This window comes from Cydia pomonella, chromosome 9 (genome assembly GCF_033807575.1).
Source record: "Cydia pomonella isolate Wapato2018A chromosome 9, ilCydPomo1, whole genome shotgun sequence".
Lineage (NCBI taxonomy): Eukaryota > Metazoa > Arthropoda > Insecta > Lepidoptera > Tortricidae > Cydia > Cydia pomonella.
Genome location: NC_084711.1, coordinates 15,613,764 through 15,638,014, shown reverse-complemented (window position 1 = coordinate 15,638,014; position 24,251 = coordinate 15,613,764). Strand labels below are relative to the sequence as shown.

Genomic DNA, 24,251 nt, shown 5'->3' with positions numbered 1-24,251 from the left:
TCTTCCCATGCACATGAAAATGCTTTTAATGGAAAAAGTGAGAAATATTTCAGAGCCTAAACACTATTGTTTTAAAATAGAACAAAAGCGTTTACTTGTGCACAAAAGAATAAAAATGATATTGAAAATACGAGGTATCAAATATTGAAACAAAAGAAATTCTCACTTACCTAAGTATATCAATATTTCATTTCAAATGAAATATGTAAATTAATTTCTATTCAATAAATCTTTTTGCATTAAAATATTCAATTACTTTGCCTTGCCCACCTACTATTATACCAGGGATCACCAAATGGCGGACCACGACCGCCGGCCGGATCCGAACCGCCGACCTGTTTAATTGTTTTGATCATCAAGAGAGAAGTATAACCACGTGGTCGTCCATACAAAACAGGAAAGCTTTTTTCCTCTTCTAAATATTTTACATTCTTCATGTTTTTTAGGGTTCCGTAGTCAACTAGGAACACTTATAGTTTCGCCATGTCCGTCTGTCTATCTGTCTGTCTGTCGGAGGCTTTGCTCCGTGGTCGTTAGTACTAGAAAGCTGAAATTTGGCATGGATATATAAATCAATAAAGCCGACAACGTCGTACAATAAAATCTAAAAAAAATATTTTTTTAGGGTACCTCCCCTACGCGTAAAGTGGGGGTGAATTATTTTTTATTACTTCAACCCTACAGTGTGGGATATCGTTGGAAAGGTCTTTCAAAACTAATACGGGTCTTCAACAAACATTTTTTGATAAAGTGAATATATTCGGAGATAATCGCTCCGAAAGAAAAAAAAAGTGTCCCCCCCCTCTAACTTTTGAACCATAGCTCAAAAAAATATGAAATAAATCATGGAAGTAGAGCTTAAGAAAGACATTAAATGAAAACTATAGCGGACATGATCAGTTTAGCTGTTTTTGAGTTCATCCCTTGGTTAACAATCTACATACTTTAAGCTCCAGTTTAGCTTATTGTGACGGAAGAGTAACTACGGAACCCTACTCTGAGCATGGTGCGACATGCTCTTGACCAGTTTTTTTAAGTATGTTATGGACACAATGAAAAACGAGGTTTATAGATTATTGTTTTTTTTTTTAAATTTGCAAAACTAAAAAAAAATTAAATTCAAAAAATAAAAACCCATCATCCTAGAATATATTCTGAAGCGACATCAAAATCAAAGTCATTTGTTAAAATTTAGTTAGTGGAAACCGTTTGAAACTCCCAAAATGGAATTTCATAGAAAATTTACCGTTATTTCGTTAGATTCGAAAAACTATTCTTTCCACTTAATAAAGTCAAGTGGAAACGGACCGCGCTGGTCATTTTATTTTAAGAATAAGAACCAGACCTATGATGAAACTAATTGGTAATTTCTAGCTTCAACGTTAAATACTCAATAGATGTTTTTATTTACTTAGGTATTCGCATTAAACGCTTCGCCCAACGTGAGGCTCAATTTGTAAGTTCTTGAATTATGTAACTGATTATTAAATCATAAGCTAGTTTAATAATAATTGTAATCTAGTTTAATAATCAGTTACTTGCTGTAGTTGTCTTTTAGGTTCGTTTATATTTACTGTCCGCAGGACATTGCCTAGACATGTAAGTATTATATCGTAGCTATATTCCAATCGTTAACGGCATCGCAATCATCATCCTAGCTTAAATATTTGCGTTTCATTTTCCAAAGGGTGTTGTAAATTATAAATTGTTAGTAGCGATATTTGAAATTGAAATTTTCTAATTTGTACCTGATTCATATAAAAATTACTTGTTATTTAAAACATGAGAAATGAAATACAAGAACGATTATATTTATTAGCTGTACAAAATGGAGATTATGATATAGCTACTTTAATATACATAGTTTATTTTTTCTATTAAACCTGTTTCATGGGTGAATAAATCTTAAGTGGCCGTTTATTTCAATCGCAGAAATAGCAGTGCAAACCGTGGTTGTAAAGAGGCAAGAATTCCTTTATTGAGATTTCTATTGATTCCCAGCCCTTGGGTGGGGCGGGTTGAAGCCACGACATTCTTTACCTGATGTTTGCTGCTTTTTGCTTATTAACGCTGTTGCTTTTATTTATTTCTGATAATGTAAGTACGGCAGGGTTCGTTTGCAAAGTTATCGTTTCTCTAAAAATACCATTTGAATTGTATAGCCTGTAAGAAATGGAAATGGTAAAAGAGCTATGAAATGAAAAAATACGCTAATATATTCCTAATTCTAAACGTCGGAAATTTTGATTTCCGACAAAGTGTCGTTCCGAGGTTTAGGTGTGTTTTTTTTTTCAAAAATGGTAGGAATCTATTCGTTTGGAACTTATGTGTGGGATATCAATCATGATTATAGTGATTATTCGATAAATGAGGACGGTTGTGAGAAAATATAGACCTAATTACAACAAACCCTGATTCCAGTTTAAATTGCAAAGTTAACTTGTATTCAGCTTTCGTAAAACTACTTTTTAGAATTAGGAAGCCAAGCGCATACCTACTTTGCTTTGAACATGCAACTGACTCAGAAAACCCTATGTATTCGTGAACAAAAAATGAATTTATAAGTTCAGTAGGATATTATTAAAAATTTCGAGCATCCAAATACAAAATAAATTAGAACTAGATAAACAATCGACACATAATATGATACAGCACACATACATCCAAACTCATACATACCTAATGCTAAGTATAAACGTGCCCAAGATAAATATTATCCAGACGTGCCTAGAAAATTATATCCAATAATGATCCCGTAATAAGTCGTTTAATAAGCTGCGTGCTACGGCGATTTTCACGCGTCACGTGAAGTGTTCGAGCCTATCAGAGAAGGATGATTCGATCTCAACACTAGAGGTTTATTCTTACTTTGACATTACTCACCTGTGCCTCTTGCTCGTGTGTAATTGCTCATATATACATAAACGCAAGCGAGATAACCTGCCAGGAATAACACCAATTATAATACCAATATTTAAAGACCGAATGCCTCTGTAGACGACCGCTTAATCTACATACTCGTATTTTGGTTAGACGCAAGGGTGCTAAGAGGCCTTAGCTGGTATGTTAGTCTACGCATCTATAGCTTTATTTTCGATAAACATTTATTTGGTATTATGTATCTTGGATCAATGTATCGTAGACCACGTTTGACCAAAATAATTAAATAAGACTACCTATCACACTATAATTATACTATCTATAAAACTATCCTTAAACTATATCGTACGTAGTACATCTAATCCAACGTTCAAGTAGATACGTCTTAATTGGGATACACACCACAGGTTCAAATAAAATTTACAGACCTTGAGATGCAAGAGGAATATAAGGGATTCTCAACTTAAATAAAAATAAACGATTGAACCAATTGCTATTTATCCTTAGGAATTACTGTATTAAGGTTGAAAATAAGCCTGATGACACTATTTGTTAAACAGATACAACTTTCTCAGAAAAAAAACTGGTGCAACAAGCATTAAATGTAACTAACAATATGCGTAACGAAAATCCCAACTAAATATTCCCAGGAAATAACAAAATATAAACCGGAGAGTGCGAGTCAGTCTCGCCCACCGAGGGTTCAATTTATTCCATCTTTTTAGTATTTGATGTTATAGCAGCAACAGGAATACATCATCTGTGAAAATTTCAACTGTCTAGCTATCACGGTTCATGAGATACCGCCTGGTGACAGACAGACAGACAGACAGCGGACAGCGGAGTCTTAGTAATAGTGTCCCGTTTTACCCTTTGGGTACGGAACCCTAAAATTCAACTTAAAGCTTCATCAGTGGAGTAAAAATAGTCTGTTTTATTTATTAAATCAATAAAAATCCGGCTTTAATGATCAGTATTCAACGTCCGTCGCTTTGTCGTTTTCGGGAATTTTAAGGCGTGATTTGCTTTATTTAACATTTTGTTTTCTGCAACCGTTTGTCACTCAAGTAAGGCAAAGCCGACGATTCTTTGATGATGATCCTTTTAGCAGTAGGTATATGTGTATTATGCTTAAGAAAGAAGCGATTGGAGTTGGGAGACAAGGACCGTTTTATTACAAAAATGACAAAATCAAAAGTATTTATTCTATCAGCATTCCAATACCGCCTAACGATACCTATTGGGACATGATATGACTTGCATGCAAAAAAGTAAATATTCTGGGTTTGGTACTTTTTTATACAAAGATTGAAGTCTCTCACCTGTGCAAGTCTCCCGAACTCTAATTTAAAGGAGAATATAACAATTTCATCGACATCGAATTGATTGTAGCAGACAAAGGAATAATGAGCACCAAGAAAAAGTAAAAGAATGATTAAAACTAACGATAAGCGATAGTCTTTAAAAGTTTCAAGTTCTCAAAGAACATAATCGTTTCTTAAGAGTCCGTTTACAATTGGAAAACATTAATCTTTTTTTAATTTTTTTTTTCAATACTGTACTTTCATTTTTGTTGCAAGATTTTATAGCAACTAATACTCATTGACACAATTCTAACAAATCCAAACACAATTAGGTTGCGTTGTTTTATCACAGAGTACCTATTAGGGAGTGCTCCCGGTACTGGTTTTTTATACAAATACAGTACCGGAACCGGGGATTCCCGGTTCTCGCCATACAAACTCAGTACTGGGGGAATGCCCTAGTACTTATAGCCACCTCCTATGTCCATCTTTAGACCGAGCTGATCGTACCATAATATTAAATTCTCACCCAATACATAAATAAAATGTGCTGTTTCAGCTCAATCGACTAAGGACTGAATTAGTTTACAAAATTTGCCCAAAGAAACAAATAGACAAGGTAAGCAAATAAATTTGTAAAACTATTAGAACTGTTGTTATAGTTGTAACTATTGTTGTTGTAAAAATATACGTTTGATAAATATATTTTAAATTAGTAAAAACACAATTTATTTGGTTTATTCTTGGAGTACCTTGATTCGTGTAAAATTAGCGTTTCCATCGTTTTTTTATTTCTGTCTCCTTATACATTTTATATTACAAATTTAGTGCTCAGAGGTCTTTACTTTTTGTTTCATAAAATCGTTTACTAACTGTAGCCAAAAATATTGACCGCTATTCTGAAAACTGTACATGAAAAAATAATCATTAGAAAACTTTTACATCACATTAATAAAATAATTAAGGTAGACTTTTCGAAGATAAGTATTTATTTATTTACTTAGATTTGTAAGGATTTTCTATGTACAACAATTTAAATACGTTCATTTAGTTATTTTAAAATGTCATTGAGCCACAATGTATACTCACTCTTAACACTGACACGAATACAAGGGAAATGGGAACGCTTGAACGGTAAGACTGCTATTAGGAATAATTTATATCTATCAGGCTTGTCTCAATCCCCAGTGTCATTACTCTTTTGTTTCTGTTTTCCGGATTTTACGACTTTGGGCCTTTAATCACTTACAAATTACAATAGATTACTACAATACGAATACCATTTGGGTCTGTTTAATTGTCACCTCTGCAATTGACCGATATATCATTGTTTGTACAAGTTAATTCATACGAATTGAATATTTTCAGAGACATTCAGAGCTATCTTGTGAGCCAATCTGTAGGTATAATATTATTCCTTAGTAAAAGGTAATATATTATTCCTTTAGCAGCATTGGAGTGAGATCAGCCGAAGCTATTAGTTTAAGCATGGATAAATAAGTAGTAGTATTTATATGGTTTCCTGGGCCCTGTGAGAAGAGAGGATGGCAGCCTTAGACTCCGCAAAAACGTCGAGATTGAAGATCTTGTGGCTACACCCAATATTATGGGCGAAACAAAAGCTCACCGTCTCCGCTGGCTTGGCCACGTTTTGAGAATGGAGGAGGATCGCGGCGCTAAAAGGGCATACCTGGGACGCCCGGTAGGGCGGAGGCCTATCGGACGTCCCAGATATCGCTGGGGCGATGCTGTTGAAGCGGACTTGCGCGATCTCCAGGCCGATAACTGGCGAGAGATGGCACAGGATCGAGACAACTGGCGTGTACTCGTGTCGGAGGCCAAGACTCATTTTGGGTCGCTGCGCCATTAAGTAGTAGTAGTATTTATATGGTTTAAGTAGCAAATCTATTGTTAAAGGTTAACTGGAAGAGATCCCTTGAAGGGATAATTTCGCCTTTGTACTTAGCTTTTCCTAATTGTAAGTTCCTTTTATTATGTGTTTTTGTACAATAAAGAGTTTACTGCTACTACTACTACTATTGATATTGTTGCATGGTATGGTTAATAGGAAAGAGGACGATCGATTCTCCATACAAACTTAGCCCTCATTTTCCTTCCTGGATATTGACATTATGGAAAATATTTTTACAGAATTATATGTATTTTAGTCATAGCTATGCCCGACCATTTGATTGTTTTCGTTTCTTCTTGGCCCAATATATCTTAAGAATCCAGTCAACTATTACCTTATTGTACCTGTATATTGGTTGATATAAAGTAAAAATAAGGGTATGTGGCACTGTAGATGAACCTATTGGTTGTGAGGGCACTTTCTCGTAAGTTATATGGAATGAAATATCATATCCTGATAATCAGCCCGATTCGAAGAATGATTAAGACACGTTTAAGATCTTGGAAATAACTTTAAAAGTTTGTCAAAATTGACGTTTATTTCGAATCCGCTGTGATCCCAATAAGATCTATCCATGATATTTCTAACGTCAAAGTGACATTGTTTGCCTGAATCGAGCTGTTTCTGTCAATTGTACGACATACAAATGATATCTAAATGAGAAATTATCTAAACCAGAACTTATCGTTATCTTATCTTTATCGTATCTCATTCTTCGAATCGGGCCCAATATCTCTAATAACACGCTACAACCATAACGATTTACAAAAGCTGTATACAATAACTGTGTAATCGATATAACGCGTTTTTTATTATAAAATATTTATCAATTTTCTACGTTCAGCTTTATTTTAAAAATTGAACTATATTTCGATTTATCGAAACGTTGTTTTCATCGAATAGAGCTATTATTCAATTCACGCGGCTCGCGAGCTGGCTAACAAACACAATCCCATTACAAAGCGTTATTTTTTTAAAGATTTTTACAAACAATGCAGCTTTGTTTATTCAAGTCGTCCGCAGAAACCCGTCTCTTAACTTTCTATCGGAGAAGGGAAAATTTCTTTGTAAGTTTGTCTCGGAAATTCAGTGCACACACTTGTTGAGCGGGTCTGTTATAGATTACGCAACAGTAGATCCTGCTTGATTTTAAGTCATATTAGACTGCTGCTGATGTTAATTAACATTGTTAATAGGTACGTTTATTGAACACGAACAGTAATACAAGTACTTAGCGGTTACAAAGTTGTTTATGCGTGTGATGTGACTTTTAAACAAAAAGTTGACTTGCATCATTCTAATTAATTGACCTTAGCGAAGGTCTCCATTTCGGCATGGGCAGAAACTATTTTGTATGTCCGGATGTTTTCCTCTACAGGTCGCATTTCTCAACCGAATTTGTGATTTTTTTGAGCAGGTTCTATAATTAAATATGACTTTTTAGTTGATTGAGATTTTGGATTTTTTTTCAAAATAGCGGAACCATACATTTAAATTCAGTTTGGGGTTACGCTCACAGAGCCTCAAGTAAATGTTTAGTTAAGAGATTGTTGGTAGTAGTTACCCTTTCCTACCTAGTCCCACCACTAATCCAATGAAGGCCTAAGTTTTCCCGCTTGGTGTAAAATCAGACAGCGGTTGCAAGTACTACTAAATTGCCTTGATTAGACTCGGTGATCTCCAGAGAGACTCAGATATTTTAATCTAAGATTGTTTTGTTTTATTAGTATTATGCGATGGCTTACGTTTATTTAGAGTACGCGAAATGCACTTTGAATCATATCTGCCGTTTTGCTGGCATTTATTGGTACGATACTAAAACATTAACAAATTGTTAAATCACAAAACCACTTCCTATATTTTTTGATGACCTGCGTAGTAATCTAAAATATCCCATCTAGTGCTTAGTAGTCTGATGAGTCTCTCATCGCCGAGGGCACCTGCCGTGGCACTCCACCCCGCTGGCTAATTTGCAATCCCAGGGCGCCCGCACTTCCCTCCGATATTGGTTTGCAACGCCGACTCCCAAAATAAGCCTGGTCACAGCTATTTATATAGCTTAGATACTACGTACGTGCATACCTTTTCTCAAATACCGTATTTATACTGACTTAGAAAATTACTTCATTAATTATTCTGCTCAGATTGAGCATCAGATTTTTTCTGCCCACGTAACTAGATACTTTGCATATTTTATCAATATACTTACCGCTTTATGTTAGTATTATAAGATTGGCAAATAAAAATTGGAATATTTGAAGGAAGTAAGTAAACAGGTATAATACTAGTAGCTCTGTGAGCTGTAGATCTCGCAAACATAGCTTAACAAAGTGAATAAATGTATGTCTCTACTGTTTAGAAGAATTTAAAAACTAAATTGACAAAAATACATAATTATCGAATATAAATTGGCTGGTCCAACTTTCATGTAGAAAAAAGTGGAATAGATTTTATCTTCACAGGGTTCCTGTATTATATTATGGAATAAGTAATCTATATGCCAAATTTGAACTCATTTGGAATCATTAGTGGTCGCTGTACTCGCTACGATTTTGTGATTTGCAATATCCTTATACAATAAAAAAAATACAAAGTAACCAAAAAGTAAAAAAAAAAATTACGACCATATTTTTAACGTACTTATAAGTAATAAAATAAAACGTATAATGAGTCCTTAAAGACATTTCCAAAGTTTGATGGGTCAATCTATTTTCATGAAATTTTGTATGGCAAAATTGTTTCATTTATAGCGACCTCTAAATGATGTTTAATTGCTCAAAATTTTGCTTGGGATACTTTTTTTACGTATATTGGAATAAAAAACCTACATGGAGAAGGAATTTTCATTACCTTATATTTTTGGACCACCCTATTATCGAACCTACTCAAATTTCACGGAAATTGGTTTAGAAATGTGACCTGTAGAGTAAAACAGATGGACATACGAAACAATGTTTGCTTCACAGGCCAATTCGAACGTACACTGATGTCATTACCATCTAAAAGATGTCATTCAGTTATCATGCATTTTGCTCGTACTCCTTACATGTATTGGCGCAAGCGAGACGCAAGATAACTAAATAAAATGGTTCATATTCGTGCTTTCTGATGACAGTGTACGTTCGAAAGTGGCCTGAAAGCTGTTTAACCGAGATGCTACGTGCGCATCGGTTTGTTTGGTTTGCCAGACTTTTCAGTATTTTTTCCTCCTCGAAGTCCTCGAGTCGCAATAGAAGGAGTTTCATACGGATCGATTCAAAGAATGATTAAGACACGTTTAAGATCTTGGAAAGATCTTTAAAAGATCGATAACTAAACGACATGTCAAAATTGACGTTTATTTCGATCCAAATTAGAATTCAGAAGGTTCTAGGATAATTTTATTAAGACATTGAACCCGAGACAGCGCAACGTATAAACAACCTACAGCAAGATCCCCAAGGTCGACCACTACTCTAAGCAATGTAAAGGTAACTTTCGGATTCCCGACCGCAGCTGCACTACTGCCGTAGTATTTGTAGCGCGACATTACTGCCGACTGCATTACTGCCGCTGACTGCATAACAGTCAGCAACAGCAGTATTTCACGGCAATAATATTGCCGACTGAATTACAACCGCAAATCTCAAAATTGCTGCTGCCCGCAATTTTGACATTTGCGTCAGTAATGCAGTCATCAGTATTGTCACTCACACACTGCGGCAGTAGTGCAGCTGCAGTCGAGAATAAGAACGTTACCGTTAATTAACCTCTGCGTCTGATGGATGGTGACCGACTATACTACTAAACGTAAGTGGAAACTAACTCCTAGAACATGTAAGGTCTTTAGGACGCCAAGTTCTTGTGACAGTGCAGTTATCAAATCTGACCATTATAACCGAAAGGAACGGGTAGATCATGATTAGAAAGATACACCAAACAGTGCCAACGGACCTATTTTCAGTAAATGACATCATTGGGCCGTCTCAACATGCAACAAAAACAAACAAACAAAAAATACAAAAACTCTGAGCATTTTAACTTTTTAAGCCAGTCAGGACATAGGTTGGTGCTCTAAATACCGCACAGCAAAATAGCAAACTGTTCAACTGATCTGGGTTTATACAAATATGCGTCTCCTGTCTAGTAATTTTTCTGCTGGTGACTAACAGCAATGAGAATTTGATATAGAGGTGTATTCTCTAGTGAAAGAATAAGGATCAAAGTCAATAGCGTTTTAAAAGTTTTAATCACGTTTCGAAAGATGGTATAGAAGTAAAATTGTGGCTAAAAATTTTTCTTTCGCAATCCATCTCTATTTCAAATTCTGTTTGATAACAGCTACAAAATTGGAATGGAAGAGAAAATACTCCTCTTCAGTCAGTTGGTCATACCCTGAATGGTAAAAGTATAACCACCTCCATCTTCATCGGCAAAGGAAGGGCCATTTAGAGCTTCACTCTGTAGTGTTTTATCTCTGTAGGATTTGGTAATTTAATCCGCTAAAGCACATTTTTTACATCGAATACCTGTCCTAAAATATCAACAGGAGGTTGCAACAAGATCTATAGCTGGCATCGCCGACTGCCAGTAGTTAATCTATATACACCAAAATTATCTAAAATAATGCCAGAAGCCGTACCGTAACTTTCTGTTGCGACAGCCATCTTGAAACATTGCTGCCGGGGCTAGGGTATAATGCTAGAAACTGTTTCCCTCTTTTTGATAAATTAAAGTGCAAAACTGCTCCGAAAAATTCTGAACATGGACCCATATCGCACCCGTTTTTGCCTGCGCAACTGTCCGTCTCCTTGAACAGACAAAAGAGTTTCAGACTAAAACACTGAAATGAGTGCACTTAGACCTCGCGCTTGGCGCTCGCTTGATCAATCATCGATACCAAAATTAAGTGCAAAAAAAAAAATACAATTCAGGGGATAGATCCAGGGGACTCTCTTTCCGTGCTACAAAAATACGAAATTCAAGTGCATAAAAAAAAACAAATAAGTATTAATTGTTCGAGGATGGAAATCGGAACCTCGATATTGTAAAGTGAGCGTATTACAACTGTGCCACGTATGGATATATTCGACATGTTGAAATTAGGCTACTTATTCTCCAGTGAAACCTAAATATCTAAATACCCCCTAAACCAGCGTTCTAAAATATCTGAATTTTTCGCAAATATAAACATGTCTCAAAGGGAAGAAACTCTTATGATATCGATACGACTATTTGATTAGGCGCGACGTACCATAAATCCGCTATTTTGAAAAATTTCCAAAAACTGGATCGACAAATAAATTCTACTTAATCATACAATATGATTACAAAATTTCACTCGAATCGGTTGAGAATTGCGACCTGTAGAGGAGAACATCCGGACATACGAAAGCAGATTGCCCGAGTCAAAACGTAGACCTACGCTACGCTTCGGTCAATAACTGCTGAAAAATTACGGTATTTGCAACAGTAGTGGTCAATTACTTCGAAAATATGGCAATACGAATCCGTGAAATACCTGACATGATTTCTAGCTATCGAGGTCACGCCCATTAGTGACTAAGAGGAGTAAGTGGCTACTTGTTACCTATGTAGTTTTAATTTATCATATAAGTATGTACCTCGGCTTCATCTCTTAAGTTGTATACTAGAAAAAAAGTTTCCTAAACACTAATCATAAGCTAGGTATCTCTATCCTGGTGTAGGCAAACCTATCCAGCAGTTTTACGTGTGTGAGGACGTAGTTTTGTTATATATTTAGTAAGGTATTGGTTCCGTACATGAAGTTAAATTATCGTATATCCATAATAATATGGGTATAGAAATAAAAAAAGCACTACTAACTACAATACACCATATATTAGAACTTCTAATATTTTTTATAACATCAAATATAAATTAAAAATAAACAGAATACAAAAAATATTGAAGTGGACTTCGGGAACAAGTTTTACCTTTTATGTCCCGGCGAATTTGGGTGTCCCGACGAATGTTTTCAAAGGAACAATTTAAAAATTTGCAACGTACAATCTGGGTACCTAATTTTAATATTTATTTTTGTATTTTTTTCTTCTGCTGTCATTCCAAAATTACAAGGCGGAATACGTTGGACATTGCCGTTCCATTACTGTCATTAAGTACCCATACCCATTTTCATAGTGCGACTGAAAATTTGTACTCAAATTAAAAAAATATATAAAGAAATTATTTTAATGTTTAAAAGGCGTTTGAAATATGAGAATTATGACTATCAATTAAGCGTAATAAATTTTATTCATATATATATTTTGGTCAAACGTAGGCAATATCAAAGTATTTAAGATCTGGTCAAAGAACTAACATTTCACAAGAACTTAAATAACTTTTATCGTCTCTCCTTTTACGAGTATATTCTCCAATGTGAACTTAAATGTACGGTCGAGGAAATTGATTCTTTAGCAATTTGCGGTTCAAGTAAATTTGGTTGTACATACTTATGCTATGAGCTTTCCAGTGTAAAGTGAACCACAACCTGCTAAAGAATCAATTTCCTCGACTGTACATTAACTAAAAACGCGTTCATTGAGATAAAAAATGTCTGAGTTATCTGATGACAAATATCTTGCCGTTAGCCACTAAAGGGTTAATGCAACTAATGCATATCTCAGAATATGGCTCTAATTTATTATTTCAACGGTATCAAGAGTAATATTCTATTTATATTCAAAATCAAGTGGTCATTATACAGCATTATTAAGTCAATTATAGCGTGTATTCACGAAATAATTAGCAAGATTTAAACAAAAAGGTCGAAGTTTAGCTAACCTGAATAAATATGTTTCAGGTATACGTTTTCTGATTTGCTTCTCTTCTTTTTAGTCATGAAATAACTAAACTTAAAAATCTTTTAAAAATTATTCATTCATCGTTACAGGTACATAAATATTGGATAAGTATGTTGTGATAGCGAGAATGCTTTTTATTTGTAAAGGTACGAAGTAGAATAAGAATAATACTTTATTCAAAACGATGAAACACCTACGCCAACAAGGTATTTCATTTCACGAGCTCAAGTCTTTTAAAAGTCAGCAAGGGTCCGGGTCACTGATGAGCAATATTGCCAATGTTTTTTCCTATTACGTATTACGGCTTCTTAGAATCAAACCAATAAGCCTAACACAGGACGGACGTGACAGGATCTCGCTCATTATATAGACTACCCGTCTTTTTTTTACTTACTGTATTAAATAAATAAATAAATATTATAGGACATTATTACACAAATTGACTAAGTCCCACAGTAAGCTCAATAAGGCTTGTGTTGAGGGTACTTAGACAACGATATATATAATATATAAATATTTATAAATACTTAAATACACAGAAAACACCCATGACTCAGGAACAAATATCCATGTTCATCACACGAATAAATGCCCTTACCAGGATTTGAATCCGGGACCATCAGCTTCGTAGGCAGGGTCACTGTCACTACCCACTAGGCCAAACCGGTCGTATTGAAATTATAGCGAAAGGATAGTCAATTTCGCGAGCGAGATGCTGTCACGCCCGTCCTGTGTTAGGTCTGCTGCAGACGTTAAAATGTTTGAAATAATAATGTAGGTACTATAGTAGTGTTTTTAATAAGTACCTCGCTTGTGCAAGAGCGCGAGTTTTCAGAAAACAGTGAACTCAATTAGCTTGAGTTATTAAAAAGTGTTAATTACTGTCAGTTTTGCGATGATCATTTAGTATTAAATTTCAATAAAAACTTGGTGTTGGTGGTCATTTCATAAAATATAAAGCGATATTACAATGTAAAAAGGCAAAAAGTTGATTCCCATAAAGATATCATGCTTAATTGTGGCCACAAAACTGACAGTGATTAACTTTTCTTAACTACGTACCTACTCATGCCACCGGTACACTATATTCTGAAAACTCCCGAAAACAACAAGGTAGTTTGAATGTCTATGTGACAAGTTAATTTACAAACTAAATGTCCCTAATTCAGCCGTAGTACCTACGGAAACTATAATTTTGTAGCAAATAACAGCCAACGTGCACTTAAATGCAGCAAAGTTACAATTTAACTTATTCACCAAATACAATGTACCTTTGTTCTGTGTAAGTACACAGCTTACTGACGTGTTGTTTGTCTAACATTGGTAAGTCCATCGACTTATTTAGCTGTTTCTAAATGAATGTGGTTTTCCGTATTCATAAGATTTATGGTTTTTGCTACATTGCACATAAGTAAAGAATACATGAAAGTAAAGAATAGTATAAAACACTGATTTAACTTATCACGATTCACACATTATTATTTAGTGTACAAAACGTTTACGTTATTAAATCAGAACAATAGCGAGTAGTTTAAAACACTAGCACAGCTAGAAGATGTCACTGTCACTTGCAGGCAGTTTTTCTCCGAAATCACGAGAACAATACGAAATCCTCTAAACAGGAGGTAATTTAAAAGTTTACGTAACGTTACGTTACGTAATTAAGTCTAGTTAAGGTAAATAATAATAGGAGTATGTACTAGGTACGAAAATAAGACGCCGCTAAAGTAAAAGGTGAATTAAATAGTCAATTTTTTACGACCAATTAGAGCAATGAAAATGTTCACAAAAATACTGTAATAAATCGCATGGATTGACCTGCGGAAATTGGAACCCTTACCCTATTTACCTAATTGAGAACGCTTGAGATAAGCTCAAAAGATTAGTAATCAATTGGGACCACGCCAGTAATACTTTGTGACCTGGAATGTAAGTTAACAATGCCGAAATATACAAATCTAATCGTATTTTCGACGGGGGCACAACAGCAACAGGCGACGCCGCACCCACGCTTTAAGTGGTTTCACTTACAAGCAATTAATAACGGAGCGTTTAGTATTCTGGAATTCCGTTTTGAATTATAAATAATTTTCTGCATTAACTTCATGGGTATGTGGTGTGTGTATGATTTGTAGAATAAATAAATAAATATTTTGGAGACATATCTCTAAGCTGGTATAAGTGTTTGCGTATAAGGGCCAGTTGCACCATGCCCATTTGATGTACTGATCATGTGTAAATATGGCGCTAGCGAATGCTAACTGCATATTTGGGTTGCACCACGCTATGTGTCCGTTAAAAAGTTACGCTGCCCTTAACCGGTGGCAGAGCACTGGTTAACAGCAAAGTCGTTCGATAAATATGGCGGCGCTTTTTGGAAATCGTCCGTATTTCACGAATTTATGGTTGATTATTAAATAATTTGAGTAAAAAGTAATGTAAATGATTAAAAATATATTTATAACAATAAAAAGGTGGAAATATCTAAACGCAAAAACGTGTGATAGTTGACATAATGGTTTTAAATGTCATTTTAGTTGCGAGACTACTTGTGTTTCATAAAATACATTAATTTGTTCCGGATATTCAAAGAAAAGGTGTGTTTTAAATTGAAATCGAGTGCAGAATGAGTTTAAGTTGAGGATAAGCCCAGATTGATGCTATCACAGGTTAACAAATACGTCCCATAAAGTGAAACTCGACGGCATGTAATGAACACTATTTATCGACAGACTGGTCATTAAAATCAATTTAAAACGCTCTCTGTTTATTGGAATCAAGATAAGAATGCTATATCCCTTGGAAATATTAGTGGACTAACTATGATATTCGAAAACAGCGAGATGACAACTATAAACATATACAAAGTCGGCCTCTGAAAATCGTAACCCAGAAGAGAAGTGAACTATATTTATAACTATAAAATCACATAAAACAAGATGCTACATATGAAATCAAGTATTTTAGTGCGAAGAAAATGTATTGGACAATTCCAGACCAGTCGGCATAATAGGTTATATATAAGTGGGCAAAATATGTACCTAATGTAAAACTGATTATAATACTTCAATTCATACATACTTGCTTGTGTTTTATTTGCTTTTACAACATATCTTATTCATTAACCCTAGAAACAACAACTTTGCAAGTAATTAACTAAAACAGTTTTATTTATGGTGATATTTATATTTAAATTAATATTTATTAGAATACAAAGTTACAATTAGATTTAACAATTAACAGCTCCAAAAATCTACATTTATTTTGAGTGTAGGCTACCTGGGTATCTCTCATCTTCAATTATTACATTATACCTATTATAGGGTCCCGCACCCGTTAGCGACATGGCATGGCAGGGCGTCCGTCCTTCAGCATATTGCCGAGGCATCCCTACACATTGAGCTCTGCTTGTGAATGTCAAGGTATCCCTCTGGAATTTTCAGGTTTACCACAGTGTCTTAGAAATGCCAGATGTTCTTAGCATTTGTTTGTGTGAGGGATGCCTCGGCATGCCCTGACATACTTACCTTGATACTACGCCAAAGGATCTCTTACTGTGTCTAGACAATAGTGGCCTCCGAGCCTAATAAAGTAATTCTTCTGGAAATATCGAATATACATGAGAACAACTGAGTAGTTTAATAGGTATAACCTGCGGTGGCAGCATGGTTCCATTTTTATCACTTGTCACTATGCCCGTCACTTTTGCACATACATACTTGTTAGAACATGACAGGCATGGTGACAAATGATAAAGAGCTGACCATCTTAATTGTTTCCTTTCATACTGGATAACATTTATAAATATAACAGCCAATACCTGGGTTAGATAAAATATAATATGGCCTCCCTTCTGTCACCTGAATTTTACTTGTATTCAACCAGTCATACAGTGAAGTCGCATATAAATAAATTACAATGTAACAATTGTATGTAACCCTAGCCATGTATTGGAAATAACATAACAGTTAATTAGTAAAAATATAATCCATAGGTCTTAATTTGCAAAAGAGCATTACAACATACTTTAGAGAATGTGTAAACCCATTATTTTTAAACCTGACTACACATTTATTATACACACGACTGACTACTGACAATACCCTACCTACATATTAACCCACCAATCCCTATTCATCATCATTTAAAACCTAACATACCTAAATAGCTCTAAAATCAGTCATAATAAAAGGCCCTCAGATTGATTTTATTTGTTTTCCCCATACCAGTTTTTCAACAGCCCATCCATGTTTCATAAATGATTTATATCATGATCACCCCAATAAAGAAAAAAAAAATAATAGTTGGAATAAACAAGTGAAGTCACCAGTATGACAGAAAATATAATAAGTAGGCACTTAAATATAATTGTGAAATAATATATTATATGTCAATGAGTTGTTGATTTCTCTCCGGATAACCTTTTACCTCCATTAGTCACTACCTAAAAAGGATTTAGTGTAAGATAGAAAATAAAGTAAGATAAGGTAACTAAAAATGTATTTTATTATCAAAAATTAAATTCAGATATCATTTATAATACTTTATTTTTCGCAACAAGTTTTTCCAGTTAATCTAGTGTATGATTCTTTGATTTCTTGAATCGATTCACTTGTGTGTAACTTTCATCTTGTATTCCATATCAAATGGTGTATATCAAACCTGAAAAGAAAGTAACATGAAATTATTGTGCATAAAAATATATTGTGATCCGTTTCAACCATTGGCAAAAAGAAAATGCTTAGATCAAGCAGGTTTAAATTAAAGTACAAAAGTAACTTGAATATCTGCTACTAACAGAACTAACAGTTATGTATTATTGTGTCAACAATATATGTAATTGGAAATGTTGCCCCAACTGTCGGTATTTGTAGGTAGCGTAGGTAATTCCTTGTTCTTAGGGCTCTGAAAGTAGTTAGGGATACGTATTAAACGAATAAGATAACTTACCGAGCAATGCAGCTCCTTGTTTAATTCGGTATTGCAGCTTGGAAAGCACTTGGACACTGAACAATCGTAGTCAGCAGTTTCACTTTAATTTAATGTGCCATTAATATAATCATAAATATATTCAAGATTGGCATGGCATAAATTGTGTAATATTTAGATTTAAAACCTGAAAAGAAACTAGTTCGCGCCTACAAGTTTTCTCGTTGTTGAAAAATTTGACAACTTTGACATTTATGACTGGGTTGCTATATGAAAAAATAATTCTACCATAAATTTTTTGGTAGGAACGCGTTCATAGTATGGCCACACGATTAGCGCCGACATTCTGTTATTTTATAGATGGTGCAACGCATTTTATTTAGCAATCGTTAAGACCCCCACGTAAGCGTTAAAATTTAGCGAACTGTGCTTACGTTAGCAGGTGGTTTGGTGCAACTGGCCCTAAGTCTGGTAAAAGCGTTATTGATAAAAATTGGTACATTTACCTATTAAGAACAGTTATGTTATAGAGGTACAATACTTTTGCAATTTTAATAAGTAAATAATTAAAATTAAATTCTACATTTCACCAACTCTGTGCTAGTAAAATAGTCAATGGAATCTCTAGGTAATCTGTCTAGTTCAACAAAGTTCAATATATTTGAAAACAACTCTGACACAACCTATTGTCCTGGTCCTGTCCAACCACCTACCAAATACCTAACATCCAAATACCTAGGCATTTCGACTCTGATACAGTCAAGATGCCACAAACGCGACTAAAGAGAATGGAGACCAAGTTTATCCTTTACTGGATGCTTAGCCAACGTCCCAATCGCTTACGCTCTGTAGCGTATCGTAGTCATCGCTCTTTGGAGCATAATCGATTGGCTCTTTGGCTAGGCGCCCTGACATGACACTACATTTTGTTACGAAATATTATAACTTTATGACATACAACTTTATACATAAATAATGCTCACCCTTGCGTAACAAATTTCGTTAAGTACTTATCTTTGTGCTTACCGGACTGTTAGCTACCTCGCACCTCCCTCTTGAAACATAAGCATTGAATTTCCAATATTTCTTTACACTGCGTTGTACAAAAAACTAAAGCGTGATGGTCAATAATAAAGGACGTCAATCAAATCTTTCATTAGTACGTACTCGAAGGTAGGTACAATTCGGAAAAAAAACAGCAGTTTATAAACTGCCGAGTTTTCACAACATTTACCCCCATATTCATAAAACTGAGCAAACCCTTGTTACATGTTTCCGTTTCCAACAAACACAAATGTCAAAATGACGATTATTGACTGTTACAAGGCAAACCTGCATGGTGCAGCCACCACGCGCACTGGCCGGCGATAAAAAGAAATATGCCCTTTTCACTTGAAATTTTGTTGCAAATAGTACAACTTTGGTTTTATTTATTTATATTGTGACTTGATGCTTGTGATTTGTGTTAATAGTCAATATATGTATATGTGCTGCCTCTAACGCAGGTAAAGTTTGTATAATTGTATAGGTATATAGTATTAAGTTTCTGCTTATGTTTAAACCTAATCCAAGTTTTATTTGTAGGTCACTGGTTCTTGTACCTAAATGAGGCTTGGATTGGGTTCCAAACGGAGATTAATTAAAGCACGCACAATTGTTGTAGCACTTATTTCTTCTCTTAGTCTTGAGAACCACGACTGCCACTGCTTATTTACCTGATTTTATTGCTGCCGAAGTATTTTATCTGTGGGTGCCTTGTTGAAACACAACATCCGAAGCCATATTTGTATTATTTTGTATTTGTATTTATTTATGTATGGCTCACGTACTGACGGATCTTAGTTTTATTTACTGTATATATTTAAATTATTAGATTGTTTTTACCTTAAGAACCTAGTTTACATTTACCGCTCTAGTTAGCCAGCTACATTGGCGCCCAACGTGGGTCATTCTGACGGGTCTTAGTTTTATTTATTGTATATATTTTAAATATTACATTGTTTTTACCTTAAAAACCTAGTTTTCATTTAACGCTCTAGTTAGCCGGCTACATTGGCGCCCAACGTGGGGCAATCTGAGGGGTCCTAGTTTTATTTACTGTATATATTTTTGCTGCTTTAAACATCTCACACAGATGGAAAGGCCTCTTATTTTATATATATTTTTATTATTACATTGTTTTTACCTTAAGAACTTAGTTTTCATTTACCGCTCTAGTTAGCCGGCTACAGAACAAATGAGTATCAAGAGCTTGTTAGACTTAACAGTCGTTTATGAATAATGCCATTAATCTTTACTTGATTTTCTATGTTTGTACATACCGATAAAAAATTCGCTACATAAATGAGATAAATCCGCTCGCGGCTTCGCAAACATCTCAGGCACGTGTCGCCACAAAACATCCGCATTTGCATTATTACTTTCTTCAAAAACACCCCTGAGATATTCCCTACATTTCTGTGGTCACAGAATAAGTACTTAGGTACTAAAGTACAGATATTTCACTTAAAATGTCCAACAAGATAGATACGTGAGCTAGATACTGAGGCAAAATATGGAGTAAACTACTCAAGGAGGCTTATTATAGTATTTTATACAATAGGGATATAATAGAGAGCTTTTTCATCTCGTACCCTAATTAGGCAACTCAGCAAGCTTTGTTACCTAAACACGGTACTCGACTGAAAAGCTCTCTATTATATCACTATTGTATACAATACTTTTCCTACGAGTCATCTAAAATAATACTTTTTCGCGCGCGAAATCAATCATATTATAGTAGAGTTGGGAGCCCATACATGAAAAGTACGCAATCATAATTTCGTATACGAAATCTTAATTCAACCATTACACACGACGAGTACAAAATATCATTTCTGGTGGCCGAGGCCTAGGTCTACGATTATGGATATGACCAGAAATATCACAAATATGACAGATCACACCCATAACCGTTTGACAACAAGAAATTACTAATCTCAATTCCTGATATAGCAAATTTGTTTAGATACTTATTTGGGATTCGCACGCTGACTTTTTTATGGCACTCTGATCTAGCAAACCAACGAATAGAAAATGTCAACGTTATACATTTTTCGGGTACTTACCTACAGAAAATCACATCAACGTACAAGGAAATCTAATCGTAAATTCCACAAAACAGTTTACTCGTAGGCATACATCGTCTTAAAAGTAGGTTGACAGGCCTAAACTTATTTATTAGGGAGTAAGTATTAATTTGTCATACCCGCTGTCATGAGTAATGTTTAATATCGGTTTTTTACCTAATGTCCAATGTGCTAAATATGACTGGATTAAGTAAGTAGCTATTATTTATAGGATTATGTTTAACGCTTATTTTATTGTTTTCTGTTTTAGAAATGATACCAGTTCAACATTTGCATTTAGATCCTTTTATACGCCCACGGGATATCCTCACACCCGCGTAAATCGCAAATTGTACTTACTTAAAATATTTATTTGGGACCGACAAGTTGACTTTTTATGTCAATGGATTGCTTTGATTTCTTGACATCTACTAAAATGGCAGAGTATATTACAAAAAAGGGGAAAGTAAATAGTGACTTGCCCGAAAGGCCTTTTTGGTGTTTGTTATCCTCGTTAGTCTAGTCAACAAGTACAAAATGGTAAAAAATAGAGATACTCCTAAACATGCGTATTATACCTCATTGAATGCGAAAATGTGTCTAAAAAAAAGTATTCAATGAGTTTATTAGCGCAAAAAAAAATTAACGTTATAAAAGAAAAGGAAAACATATGACATTTCGTTTTTGGCCGATATCTCATCAATTATTAATATTTAAAAAATTTAAACAAAGAATTCCTCTAAAACAGAAAATTTCCAATAAAAAATTAAGTTACGAGGAACTCTAGCTCTTTTATTTATTCAGTCTGAAAATATCCCTCCGCGCAATATTTTCGGAATGCGCGCACGGTGTCCAAAACAATATATGTGTTTGAAGGTTAGGTTAGGTATGTGTTATAACAATATATATAATATTGAAGATTTCCTTAAAACTAGAAATGTGCTTCCTAAATAGATATAATTATTATTATTAATTATAGGCTATGCAACTGTTGATTAACAAAAATTTTTCGAACTTTCGTCATTATTAACAAAAATAATGTTCAAATAATTGACGTAAAAATATTTCGCTTGGTAGAGCTCTTCTTCATACTTAATAAGATCGGCATAAAAGTTAAAAAATAATAATACTTTCTTTATAATAATTTTTATGTTTTAAAACATTACTTACCTTAATTTTCATCACAAAAATGTTAACTTTAAAAAATATTGCCAGTTTTTGTAAGACTTATGCCATGATCTTATTAAGTATGTATATATAAGAAGAGCTTTTGTACTTTCTTTTTACGCCATGCGCACATTCCGAAGGCTATTGTCAACGTTTAATTAAAATTATAAGTTAATGCTCCTTGAGTCAAAAGTACCCCGCAGCAAACATAGGGAGAAACTGGCTTCAGTAAAATACCACGAAATTCTAGTATAATGTAGAATATTTTTTATAAGGCACAACTCTCTCAGAAAGTAACTTTCGTTTCATACAAAATATAACTATGTAACATGATGAAAATATTTTTATTCCGCCTTCAACACGATAATATAATATAATTATACTTAAATATGTAATAAAAAAATTAAATAACCACTTTCTCGGCTCCTTACTATTATTTTAATTAATTTCATATTTGACAGTTCAAATTGACATTGAACATTGAATAAAATTCTGGACCAAACTATAAAAATTTTGATATCACTCTTTTTATTTATTTAATTAATTTTGGCAATCGAATTTATTTGTTAATTGTTGGTAATGTTTTATTTCTAGATCCCTTCTTTGTTTGTTTTTTATTAATGTTGTTTTTTAAAGTGTTTATTGTTGACTACGTGGAATGATTACGTATATTTATGTGATATTTTATTATTGTATATGCATGGGTTTTGTCTATATTAGCAAATAAAGAACTGAATACGGAATATTGCACACTAGTAGTAATTCAAGTTGCCTATGATCTTTTGTCTCTTTTACACAATACTTTTCGCCTCGAATTCCATAACGTTGGATGCACGTGAACATCCGACCAAAATGACTTTTTTACATAACGGTAATATTTAACACATTCTCTTTCTAATAAACTGGCACTGGTATTTCTATCAATTTTAGTTTTCGAGGTATGTCGGATTTGACTAAAATCCATTTTTCTATCGGGCGTAAAGCCTTAATTTGACATCCAACTTTTTTTATAGTATTGCCTCTTAAATGTTTCGTTTTTGTTGATGGCGGCACGTGATTGAGACCTTATCTAAATATGTTTAATTTAAATCATCCAAAATGTAAATATGTTTTGAGGTATGTATCATCCTTTTTGGTTATCTTTATACCTTAAACTACATATAAACTAATCTTCATAATTAACAGTCAACAAGTGCTGATCAACTGAATAAGATTTTTTTTCATTTCCTGTTACTCTTATGTTTATCTGAAAGTGACCGAATATTTACGTTGTGTGTGTGTGTGTGTGTGTTTTTGTTATCTGCATCAATATAGCAATTAAGAATATTTACTTAAAATGTTGCTGAGAGATTCAACGATGTTCTTTAATAAACACAGTTTTTGTTTATTAGATATATCAAAGAAACAATTCTGTACACGTAATGAATTTTTGGGAAAGTCGCTTCACGAATCCACGACAAAGGCCGTCCGTCCATATTGGATGCGTTGAAGTGCGTTGTGCTTCTACGAGAGTACGGCGGGCACAGGCGGAGGCACGGCCCGGCGGCACACTCGCCGCCCGACCGCCCGGCGCCGCGCACGTACCGCCGCCCGCGAGCCCACAACTTACGCGCCTCCAGTGACAAACTCGAAACATGTGCTAAGTGACCACTGCAAAATGAAGGGCCGACATCAATTCCGACGCAGGTTCAGCTTGCAACCGTCGTTTTTAAAGGAAGAACACGAAGACGAAAGGAGGCCCCACAGGTATCTTTGAAAATTTGTTTATGTAAATGTGTTACGCGCCGTAGAGGTATCTACGGCGCCTCGTAGCGCGTAAACGTTTTGTTTGAGCGCGACGGCGCGAGATTAAAACTTTGGACGTTTAAGAAACTTAATACCTGTATTAAATATTCTATGTAACACGCTTGCTACTTGATCCCCGCGAAGTTGGAAGCGTAGTTAAATGAGAATGTTTGTTCTTTGCTAATATTTTATCCGCCCTTTTCCGCTTGGCTACTGTTATTATTTTTCACTTCGTAGTTAATGAATAGTTTCTCCTTCCTCAGCGTTCCCTTGTTCGTGCGTGCTCGACTAACGACATACGTTATGTCACCGGAAACAAAAACAAAAGGGAAAAATGGCTAATACAAGTACCTTTTTATAA

General features: G+C 34.5%; 2 protein-coding genes across 2 annotated transcripts in view; one reads left to right on the top strand and one right to left on the bottom strand.

Moving 5' to 3' along the window:
* LOC133521466 (uncharacterized) overlaps window positions 1-24,251 on the bottom strand; it is a 520,259-nt gene that overhangs the window by 68,011 nt on the left and 427,997 nt on the right. The gene's annotated exons all lie outside the window — the stretch shown is intronic.
* Window positions 23,369-24,251, top strand: part of LOC133521452 (ras-related protein Rap-2b) — a 49,956-nt gene continuing 49,073 nt past the window's right edge. The window contains exon 1 of the mRNA XM_061856412.1: window positions 23,369-23,851. Coding sequence (XP_061712396.1) covers window positions 23,763-23,851 — 89 coding nt within the window. The 5' untranslated portion in view covers window positions 23,369-23,762. The remainder of the gene's footprint in view (window positions 23,852-24,251) is intronic.